A 12,623-nucleotide genomic window follows, 5' to 3' on the forward strand; every position below is an offset into this window, starting at 1 on the left:
CAGAGTTACTCTTTTTCACTTACTGACCAAATCACATGATAAAGAAACCTCAGACTTAAACTCAGGAGGATCCTTAATCCTATCGCAAATCTGCAAGCCCAGAGCTTACATCTTCCACCAAACACAGGCACTGAGTGAGAGGTCCTCACCTGGGTCAGGTGGCACACAGGCACAGGCAAAGTGTGTATTGTAGCCCACTTTGAAGTCAGAGTTGATGGGGTAGTAATCTGCTAGCTTGATCATCTTCTTGAAAGCATCATAGATAAAGATGAAGCTAATCAGAGAGGAAAAGCCCTCTTCTGTGAAACGAGTGAAATACTGCACCAAGAAACTGGCATCAGTGGCTACCAAAATGAGACACAGGAAGGCTGACCACAGGCCGATCCAAAGGCGAAACTCCAAATAGTCAAAATTATGGTCCCTGGAAAGAAGAACGAAAGGTATTTAGACTTCTCTCCAATGAAATACACAAAATACAAAACTACCAAATGCCTACAGTACAAGCTTACTTTTAACCACCAGATACAAAGCTTGATTTTATCTAGAAAGATTTGAGATTCAGGATTTGGTTTAGTGATATTATTATGCAACCATATATGATTCTGAAAGTTTCAGGAAAGCACATGGAAAAATACTCATAAACTGTATATGAATAACTCACTAATTTTCTCATTCAAAAATATGGTCCCTCCATTTGTGAAGCTCACATAGCAAACAATCTAAAAGGAAAGCATTGAAAGCTCATATATATTTGATAAATTTCAGTTTTACTGGCTAATAAACATGTTGTAACTCCAAGTCACTCAGGAAGATGAACTGATAAAAATAATTACATTATAAAATATGAAGTGATTGTGTCTTGGAAAAAGGAGTAAATAATTCTGACAAGTGGATGGATAAAGTTTTATGGGGGAAAAAAGGGTGTCTACGAATAAGTAGAAACTTTCCAAACTTACTAGGAAGAGTCAGACCAGGAAGAGAAAAGAACATTAAAAAGAGATGTGGCATAAAGTGGCATAATGCTCACTGTGGACAGAATGCCACCAACAAGAGGAGACAGGAACAGAAACATGAGCTGCTGTCAGATCAAGAAAGGTTTTTTGTCACGTGATAGCCAGATACCATCACTTTTCACACAGTTGCCCACAAATTTCATGTCCTTTGCTGAAATTGGGTACAAAGCATCTTGTGACCACCTTTTTCTTGCCAATGCTTGTCCCATAGCAGACTCAGAATAGGTGACCTCTATCTAATGAGGCTACTCTCTTTTGATATCTTCCCCATTTCTTATAAGCGAGTTGGCTCAGGATTTCCAACTATGAAAAGATGGGTCAAGTGCTGACATATTATGATTTCAAACTGATTCCCTTAAAATTATGTAAAGAGTACCTTACAATAATGTTTAACTCATAATTTATCTGTGATAAAAGTAGATAGGAACACTTCCTACCTAGGAACCAAGAACTGTGCATGATTGAAGCTCTTGAGCCCACAGGTTTCTAACAATTGTTAACAATGTATTTTAGCACATTTCCAAAAGCATCATCTCTGCTTTCTCTACCACTGACCCAGTTTGGGCCACCAGTGAGTCTTTCACTTGTAAGAGCCTCTGAACTGATACCTATGCCTATCCTACTCAAAATCATTTTCCACACCACAACCAAAATGATCTCTTAAAATGAAAATAAGATACCTCAGATTAAGACCTTTTGATGGCTTCCCATTGTTCTCAGAATAAAATTTAAATTCTCTATCTCTTGCAGTGCCTGGCATATATGAGGTACCCAATTAAGACTTGCTAGATGAATGAATGCAAGCCTGTAGCTTAAGACTTGACTGAGACAGTGACTACATTTGTCTATGAACTATTACTTTTAAGTAGGAGAAGACTGACCCTGTGTTAGCTAAACACTATCAAATACTAGAATTAACAGTTCCTTAGATACTGTGATGGTTCATTTTATGTCAACTTGTACCCATATATTTAGTCAAACATACTGAGTGTGTAGGTGAGGGTGTTTTTAGAGAAATCAACATTTAAATTGATGAGCTTTGAGTAAAGCAGATGGTGCTCCATAATACCCATGTGCCTCATCCAATCAGCTGAAGACTTACTAGCACAAAAAGATTGGCCTCCCTAGAGGCATGAGAGAATTCTCCAGTAGACTGTCTCTGAACTTTATCTACAACATCAGCTCTTCCTGGTTCTACAGCAGACTCAAACATTTCAGACTCAGCAGAAACATTGGTTTTCCTGGGTTTCCATCCTGCCAGCCTGTCCTGAAGATTTTGAACTTGCCAGCCTAGAAAAGCATGTGAGCCAATTCCTTATAATAAATATATTTCTGTATATGCATCTTATTGTTTCTGTTTTTCTGGAAAATCCTTAATAACACAGATACCAATTTGTCAATATGCCTCATTTTATAGATGAAGGTATCAAAGCAATTGGAAGCTAAGTCGTTTACCCAGTGTTAAGGTGTTAATGCTAGGGGTGGGCCAGAAACTAAGTATCCTGATTCTTGGACTGCTCCTTTTAAAAATTACACCATGACTTGTTGTTGTTTGACTTCATCATGGCTGCCACTCTTACTGGGGTGAGGTGGTATCTTAGGGTGGTTTTGATTTGCATTTCCTTGACTGCTAGAGATGGTGAGCATTTTTTCATGTACTTGTTGATTGATTGTATATCCTCCTCTGTGAAGTGTTTGTTCATGTCCTTGGCCCATTTGTTGATTGGGTTGTTTGTTTTCTTATTGTCTAATTTTTTGAGTTCTTTGTATACTCTGGATATTAGGGCTCTATCTGAAGTGTGAGGAGTAAAAATTTGTTCCCAGGATGTAGGCTCCCTATTTACCTCTCTTATTGTTTCTCTTGCTGAGAAAAAACTTTTCAGTTTAAGAAAGTCCCATTTGTTGATTCTTGTTATTAACTCTTGTGCTATTAGTGTCCTATTAAGGAATTTGGAGCCCGTCCCCACAATCTGTAGATCGGAGCCAACTTTTTCTTCTATCAGACGGAGAGTCTGATTTGATATCTAGCTCCTTTATCCACTTTGAGTTGACTTTTGTGCATGGTGAGAGGAGGGGATTCAGTTTCATTTTGTTGCATATGGATTTCCAGTTTTCCCAACACTACTAGATTCTAATGTATGAAATATGATTTGTCAAGAGCTTTGTAATGTTGTGAATATCCAATAAAAAAATGTTCTCACCAACAAAATAAATAAATAAATATGTGAAATAAAAAAAAATACACCATGAAAAAAAATAAAAATCAAAGGGAAGAAACACCACAGATCTCTTTCTTTCACCTCCCTATGAGGACACAGGAAAAGGGCGACCATCTACAAGCCAAGAAGACTTCCCGCCCCAGAACCCAAATCCTGCCAAAACCTTGGTCTTAGACTTTCCAGCCTCCACAACTGCCAGAAGTAAATCTTTGTTGCTTAAGTAAAAAAATAAAAATTACACCATGGTTCCCCTATATGACTTATACTTAGCTCAAGACAGGTTTGGCATCAACATTATCTTCGTTTCCCTCCTTTCACCAAATTGCATGAATTAGCATACATTGCCAAAGCAGGTTGTTACTGACCTTGAGGTAGAAAATTATCTCTTATAGATTTTCTGAAACTTTCTGAAGATGGTTTTCCCATTCCCTTCCAGTTCCCTTTATGGCTATAGTCCTACTGTTCAATCCTATGTGTGTCTTTGTGAAATAAGTACATTACAGAATAATACTACAGAACAAACTGAGTTGTAGGAATTTGAGATAATTTACATTATCATCCAATGAGTCGGTGTCAGATAAGAGTTAAGAAACACTTTTTAGAACCTCTGATCCAAGAGACATTTTCCTTAAAAGTTTAGAACAAAATAAAAATGAGTTTAAAACAATGGCCTTGCTTTCCTACCAAGATGAAAGTTAGAGCAATCTTGATTTATGTCAGAATGCAAGTAAGGGCCAGGCATGGTAGCACATGCCTGTAATCCAAGCAACTCAGAAGGCTGAGGCAATAGGATCTCAAGTTTGAGATCAACCTGGGTAACCAGAATATAGTGGTAAGTTTTCTCTAGGATCAATCCCCAGTACCACAAAGAATAAAAAAAAATGCTAATGGTTATAATAGAACTGATGTTTATAGGTACAGGTGAGAAACAAATTTATTAACTAGCTAATGGCTAGGAGCACCATAAGTTTGGGTACGAAGGGAAAGGCACAATAAACTTCAATCATAAACCTAAACAACATACTCAAGTTGCTCTAAGAGCCAAACATACTCCCATAGTAGTTCGATGAGAACAACCTAAATGAAATAATTAAAACCAGTGGCACTTCATGTGCTGAGAGCAGCAAGAAGAAAAGATAAATGAGAGATGAGAAACTTTTAAATAAATTGATGGTCTATAATGACTACACTGAACCCATAAAACAAGAATCTACCCGTATCTCCAAAAATGATAAAATATGTTGGGGAAAATCTGGGTAAGACAAAACAAAAAGTTTCTTTACTAAAAGACCTCTCAGATCCCAGGAGGAGGATGCAATACAGAGCACTTTCCAGACTGGTTGGGAACACAAAAGCCTTTTTCCATGGGTCATCTAATGGGCTTAGGAATTGATGAGACACATTTTGGGAAATAGCAATTTACTAAATACTTTTTATCCAGACAAAATATTAGCACTGCTGCTATAACACAAGCAAATGAATACATTCACAGAACATGAATGAAATGTTTGCAGCATATTACTCAATGATGGATTTAAAGTATGGTTTCTCAAATGTTTCTCATTGCTTTACAACTGTTTTCAAATAAATTACTTGGAACTATGCAACAGTACCAATTATGATGAAACAGAAGGGAAAGTGAAAAAGGAACTTGCTTAGTGAAAGGAAACTATCTCTATGCTACAATTATCTAAAGCAAACCAGGATGCAAACATTTTCTGTAGATTAAGGCTCTGATCACATTTCATCCAATAAATCTTTCTGCAGAGGTTGTGCGTGTTTGTTCCTGTTTATAGTACATCCTTGTTTAATCTTTCCACAAGGGCTTTCTTGTCTCACAAAATGTTTTCTTAACCATATAAAAATTGTTTGACTCCTTCTATAAACTGACAGGAATAAAATTCTTTCCAATGTTCTTCTCAGAATTACTACAAAGATCTGTAATAATGTCCTACAGAAAACTCACAAAATTTAAAATTTAGGACTTTAAATTCTCAGAAGATTCTTCCTGATGTTCTCAATCCAGTTTTCCAAAAAACTCATTCTCTCCTTGATCTTGTGGTCATTTTTTTGTGACACAAAGGGTTTTAAGGTTTTGAGTCTTTAAATCCATGAAGTATTATGTAGATAGTGACTATACTCTACTTAGAGTCCTAAAAATGTACAACCTAGAATATGGAAACAAGGAGTGCTAGCAAGTCACTGAAATTCTGCAGTCTAAGGATTGAGACCTGCCAGTAAAGGTATTCACTCCAGAGGTATCCAGTACACTAGAAAGAGACCAGAATACTCCATTTTATTTTGAATCTATGTGTGTGCTAACATGGCCACTTATATAATTCACTTAACTCAATGCTCCCCTTCTTAGAATGAGAATTTTCTAAGGGAAAATACTGATATTATTGTCATGCTCATTAGTAGTGTCTAGTGATTCCTTAAGAGGCATGGGCTCTGGAGTCAGAAAGGAGAAAGTCAAATCCCAGCCCTACCACGCATTGGTGATGCAACATTTGGTAATTTACTCACTTGCTCTGTGCCTTCTTTCTCATCACCTTACAGGATTGCTACAAGAATTAAATGAATTTGTACATGTAAAACACTTATGAGAATACTTAGTATGTGATCAGCCTCAAATGTCTGTTATTATTCAGTTGAGTTTTGAAAGCTGTCTTCAATGAAGAATACTGGAACTGGGGTTAGGAGCTGTGACCAAGTATCTTCTCTCTCTCATTTAGAAGCCATGAACAAGTCATTTAATTTATTTAATGAATCAGTTAGGATCACGAGAGAAAACAGCATTCTCAAGTGGGAGTCTGAGGAAAACTGAACATAGGTGCTATTTGCAGAGGTGTAAGAAGGGAGAGGCGCTTCTGGACTAGCAATAGCAGGAAGCCATGTCTAACTGCAGGCTTGAAAAGAACCAGGAAGGAATGGAGTCAGCAGAGCCTGGTAAGGGCTACAGCCAGGTCAGAGGATCCACCTGACACAGGCTAAAGTCTTAGGGGATAAGCCACTGCCAGACTGCTGTGCTAAAGCAGAAGTGGGGCCAAGCAGACATACTGGGACCTCTCTCTCTTCCTGTCCTGCTGATGCTCCAAATAGCCAAACCCAGCAGGAAGCCTGAAGGCAAATGAACCTGGGGTCTAGTCTGTAGGTGAGGGACCCTAGGGCACAAAGCAGGACAGTAAGAATGACTGGGAAACGAGAAAGCAGAAAACAACAGATAGGAGTGAGTTGAACCAAATGTAAAATAAGGGCTGGGCTATGTAATTGTAAGGTCCTTTCCGGTTCTGAACCTTATCATTCCAGTATTCAGCCTGATTCTTGGATCTATCTAACTGCTATTCTGTGCTTTATCTGGACTATGAATGTTCTATGATCCAACCATTCTAATTTATAATTAGGTGTGTATATACATACTTGCTGAAATTAAATAGAAGCCTCTCAAAAACTAAGACAGGTCCCGTGCTGCTTAAAATAGTGAGTGGTTGACCCGCAAAGAGACAAAAGACCGCTCCAGAGACAGCAGTGCCCAGGAAACTCTCCAACACACCCTGAAAGAAAGAAAATACAGGTGTTAAATAAACAAATCTATCTTTTTTTCCACTTGTGATGTTAGCAGGAAAATGAAGCTACTTGAATACATTATTATTAGGTCTCTAGCAAACAGCCCAAGAATGAAGAAAGACTTACTGACATAAATGCTGCTACCACATTTCATCTCATATAGTTAGTCATTCTTGTTCAAGGGTTGGATTGCTCCAAAGAAGTATAATGACTGTAATGACTGGTATATAAAGCATAAAAGGCAGCTCTCATTCTTACTTAAAAAAAAATTCATGATTCTATCAATGACATTTTAAAACAACAACAAGTGCTGGCGAGGATGTGGAGAAAAGGGTACACTTGTACATTGCTGGTGGGACTGCAAATTGGTGCGGCCAATTTGGAAAGCAGTTTGGAGATTCCTGGGAAAGCTGGGAATGGAACCACCATTTGACCCTGCTATTGCCCTTCTCGGACTATTCCCTGAAGACCTTAAAAGAGCATGCTACAGGGATACTGCCACATCGATGTTCATAGCAGCACAATTCACAATAGCTAGACTGTGGAACCAACCCAGATGCCCTTCAATAGATGAATGGATAAAAAAAAAGTGGCATTTATACACCATGGAATATTACGCAGCACTAAAAAATGACAAAATCATGGAATTTGCAGGGAAATGGATGGCACTAGAGCAGATTATGCTTAGTGAAGCTAGCCAATCCCTAAAAAACAAATACCAAATGTCTTCTTTGATATAATGAGAGCAACTATGAACAGAGTAGGGAGGAAGAGCAGGAAGAAAAGATTAACTTTAAACAGAGACATGAGATGGGAGGGAAAGGGAGAGAAATGAAGGGAGACCCTCATTGCTATACAAAATTACATATAAGAGGTTGTGAGGGGAATGGGAAAATAAACAAGGAGAGAAATGAATTACAGTAGATGGGGTAGAGAGAGAAGATGTGAGGGAAGGGGAGGGGGGATAGTAGGGGACAGGCAAGGTAGCAGAATACAACAATTACTAATAGGGCATTATGTAAAATTGTGGATGTGTAACCCACGTGATTCTGCAATCTGCATTTGGGGTAAAATTGGGAGTTCATAACCCACTTCAATCTAATGTATGAAATATGATATGTCAAGAGCTTTGTAATGTTGTGAACAACCAATAAAAAAAATGACATTTTATAAAACCATGAAATGGGTAGAAATCTCTTGGTACTTTTTTCAATGTTTTAGCCTGATTTCACCTTGCACAGAGTAGGCACTTTAAAGTAGCTGTATTTTATACACAATATATAATATAGTTTTAAAATACAGTTTGCTCCATTTTTAAAAAAAGTAGTTTTACTTTTTTTTTTAAATGGAGCAAACTGTATTATATGCACTAATGGATATATCAAAATGAAAGCCACTATTACATATAACTATAATGCATTAGTAAAAACATTAAAAAGGAGGGGCAATCTCCAATGTCCTGCAGTTACTTCTTTCCCAACATTTTACATGCAACATTGCAAATGTGTTTATTCCTGTCTCTCCTTTTAGCAAAACAATAATTTTTTCTTTCTGTTTGTATACAAAGTATATTCATACCAATTTGTGTTTTCATACATGTACTTTTGGATAATAATGACCATCACATTCCACCATCATTTCTAATCCCATGCTCTCACCCTTGCCCCCCAACCCCTCTGCCCTATCTAGAATTCGTCTATTTCTCCCATGTTCCCTTTCCCTACCCAACTATTTCAGAAAAGCCTTTGAAATGAAGTGGGGAGCAAAGGAGATTTTTAAAAAATGATTTATACTCCATCCTGAAATTTCTATAACACCAATTTCAAAAAAATGTTATATACTCACTGTCCAATCTAAATTTATATACACGCTTCAATTAACTTTATCTCTCAAGGAAACAAGTGTGTAGGGATATAAATAGCTAAATTTGTATGGTCATATCTCCTTGTAGGTATATCTATGGAAAATAATCTGCAATTTTCCTTTAGCATAACAAGAACAAAGAAACACATCATCAAGCACCAGAAATTTACAAAATGGCCCTAACTTTCTTAATCATGTCACTGAGCACCAAAGCTTTCAATGATGACAAACTGACCTGTTTACTTTTCATTGTTTAAACATCAGTTAGAATAGCACATGTGTATTTGTAGGAAAGGTCTATCTGTAAACTTACAATAATATTTTACCAAGGAATGGTGTTTAAATGTAAAAAGATGACAAGGACCATTCATTCACACAAAAAGCTATAAATCCAAAAACTAAAATTTATCAAACAAAACATTTTTCAAATGAACAAAGTTATGCAGCTTTAAAAGGTACAATATAGCCAATGTTAGACTAATTTACACAATGGAGAAAAATTATGTGATATCTGTAAATTTGTGTGTGAAAAGAAACTATTATGGGAATAATTCTCTCTTCAATTAAACAATAAATTACTCGATTCCAGAAGTTAATTTATGTTACATAAACATGCCTCTTAATCTAAATATCCCCAGACTGGAGTAAAGTGGATTTCTGGAGAATCTGAGTGACCATCATTCATTTTCTAGGTCCCCAACTCCCTAGTTAGCCTATCCTGCTGTCAGCCTCACCAGACCACCTCTTTCCACTGTTTCCAAAGTCCTCCAGCAACTTTTCATTCACTTATCATCTTTAAAGAAACTATAATACACAGGAAATGATTTTGAAGAAATTGGGTTTTGAAAATCAACTTACAGAACTTAAGCACACTAAATTCCATCCCCACTTAAAAGCTATCCTAGGAGACCTTTGCTACAGTTATTACTCAAAATATTTTTATACTGCTTCAGAGCCAGCAACATTCTCCTTAGAGTGATATTAGCAATAGCAAACCCTCCTCTTTTAGAGTTTGATTCAGAAAACAGATGACAATGCATTCGAACAACACAAGGGTAGCACTAGATAACCAACCAGAGTTAGGGTGGGAGGCAGTAAAAAAGTCAGTAAGACTAACTTGTCATATGGCAAGTAACACCACTCTGAAATAATCCAGAGAGCCCTTGTTGATGGAAAAGTCTAGGTTTGAAGTGTGGCAGGAGTCTCTTTTTAGACACCCTTATGACATGAACGTGAGTTCCAAAGCATGACTAAAGGTGTCATCTCAGTATTTACAGACAATCCAGCTCATTCTTCCTCATAGGAACAGAATCAGAATGTCAAGCAATGCTAACAGAACCAAGATGCCCCCAAAATAGGATTTGTCTTGATTTCTCCAGTGTTTAGAGACTGAGGTTCAGGAGGGTTAAATGATATGAACATAAATGTGGCACAAGAACTCTTTGGCATACATACCTGCCCAACTAACCTAATCCTTGGCAAGGATTAAAGGTGTGCCAAGCTATAATTTTCTTAGACATACAGTTTTTCACCCCTTGATGGTGGGCGTTTCATGTCTTTATCTTTTTTTTTTTTTTGCAATTTACATAAAAGTTTTAGAACTTGAATGCTCTATGGGAAGACAAGCCACATTCTAGATACATGTGACAGGCAAAGGTACACCTCTTTATTCTTTATCAGGCACAATGGAATGCCTGTTTCTCATCATTATTGCAGAATTAAAACATGGCTCTGGCTGGGTATAAGAGAAAATATAGAAGAAAAAAAGGAGGTGAATGAGATTTAGGATTCTCCACTTGGCAGAACTATTAGTCTCTGCAATGGCAGGAACAGGGTCTTCTGGTGTGTCTTTCATGGTTCTCCTTCTTCCAACAGGCTATCCACCACCTGCCATGTGCTCTGCAGGCACTCAGTAAATGCTAAAGGAACCAGAGAGGATGAGCCCAAATGATACTAGGTCCACCTGTCAAAGGTCAACAGCCGTCATTGGTCATTTATTAAAGATAGCAACCAATTTCTTCCAGAATATGGCTTTGATTTATGGAAGCCATGTGACTGTTCAAAGGCAGATTATTTTTATTTCAGTACTTGATCCTTTGGTTAGCACTACAGTTTCCATCCCGTGGCTCACAATTTTGAAACAGACAGGTGATTTATTATACACATTGCACTGGAAACTTGCTTAAACTTCACGCCGCTTCCTGCATTCCTAAGAAAGTAACTATTTTCACCACATCTTGACATGTTCCTCTTCATGATACAGAAATTTTTAAAATAATCTCATATAATAATGAATATTTATATCTAGAGCTTAAAACAATTTATAAGGTGAACTATCAGAAGCCTCTTTTCTGATTTATTATATTAAATATTCACAGATATAAAAGGGGAAATACTGTGTGGACGTGTGGTTTTTTTAATAGCTATTAAGTCACAGACACTTGGATACCTGATTTCTCTGAGGAGCAAACTCCCTAGTATTTCACAACAATGCAGCCAGCTGAGCTCTGAGGTGTGGCAGAATCAGGAGCCACTAATGCTCCAGGCCACTCTACTTGGGCTTTCACTTTATTCCAGTTCTGATCAGATGATTCCAACTGTGGAACAGTGGGAGCAGCAAACAGCTGGCAGACAGGAAACGTGAAGTCTAGACTCTTTTGCCCCCAGAGAGCTTAGGACTTAGGATTCTCAGTTCACTTCTATCAATTTTAGTTTCTCCAGGTAAGACAACAACAAAAAAGAGAAGAGGTAGGAGAGCAAGGGACTCCGGAATCAAACATTCCTTTATCTGACATCCAAACTATACCATTTCTTTGATCAATGACTTTTAAGGAAGATTCTTAATCTCCCTGAAAAGGTTAGTGTGCACTTGATCAGATAATGCATATAAAATGCTCAGCATGGTCTCTGATAGATGAAACCCTTTTTGAACAATAATAACCACATGCATAACGTACTTATTTAGACACAAGATGAAGAAGTTGGACTAGATGATCTTCAAGAACTCTCTAGGTTGCTCAGCAAAAAGAGCATGCCTTACAGTAACAGATACCTGAGTTTAAATCTTATACCAGTTACCTCTCTAAATTCAAATTCTCTCTTCTGTACATTGACGGCTCCCTCACAGGATAGTTACTTAGATTAAATGATACAATGAGGTATAATGCACTCAGAAAAAAACCTAACACAAAGCTGAGACACAATATAATGCTGGTTTCCTTTCCTTTGTTGCTTCCTATAATCTTTTCCCCAGCCAATCTCTAGTATTTGTTTTCTTCAAGAGAGGAAGAAGATGGAGAGAAAGTTAAAAGGAGTGGCATAAATAGAAAAGATGAAAATCAGTCCTCAGAAAGAAGTGGGGGATAGCTTCTAGATCTGCAAGATTTTCCAGAGAATTTCCAAATCAATAGAAGCTCTGGGGAGCAAGGGCAACTCCGTGGCCATCGCCAGTTGCTCCTTTCATCAAAATTGATGGTAATAAACAAAATAGTTTATTTTACAGAAGTAAAATCCAAACCCACATCCAAACCAATTTGTGAAAATACTTTTCTACTTTCATGAGGGTATGAAATTAAAGAAAGGATGGCCCCTGGTTTTCAAAATAGCCCCCCTCCCCCAAATTAGGACAAATCCCAAAATAATAAAATCAAGCATAAAAGAGAATCAGACCCTAGGAGCAAAATTCTAAAAACATTGAAATCCAACCATAATTTGTAATACCAGCATTCCACATCTTTGGGCTACTTATGACGATGGTTGCAAAAGGCACCATTTCCTATCATGGCTGATTCAAAACAACCACAATCAAGAGAATAAAACATTAAAATTGGAAAATGTATGCTGTCAACATCAACTTTACTGCAATTTAGTATCTTTATATAACACTGAAGAATGACTTGTTGTTTTGTGTCCCTTTTTATTAAGGCCCTTATTATTTGGGTTAATATTTGCAACCTTGTTT

At 37.2% G+C, this 12,623-nt stretch overlaps 1 protein-coding gene across 1 annotated transcript in view; it reads right to left on the reverse strand.

The window, feature by feature from the left end:
* LOC308640003 (electrogenic sodium bicarbonate cotransporter 1-like) overlaps positions 1-12,623 on the reverse strand; it is a gene marked incomplete at both ends in the record, with an annotated part of 133,528 nt that overhangs the window by 34,239 nt on the left and 86,666 nt on the right. The window contains 2 exon segments of the mRNA XM_081312082.1: positions 150-421; positions 6,653-6,786. Of these exon segments, the coding sequence (XP_081168208.1) occupies positions 150-421; positions 6,653-6,786 (406 nt within the window).

This window comes from Spermophilus citellus (genome assembly GCF_964194105.1).
Source record: "Spermophilus citellus genome assembly, contig: SCAFFOLD_362, whole genome shotgun sequence".
NCBI classification, from domain to species: Eukaryota; Metazoa; Chordata; class Mammalia; order Rodentia; family Sciuridae; genus Spermophilus; species Spermophilus citellus.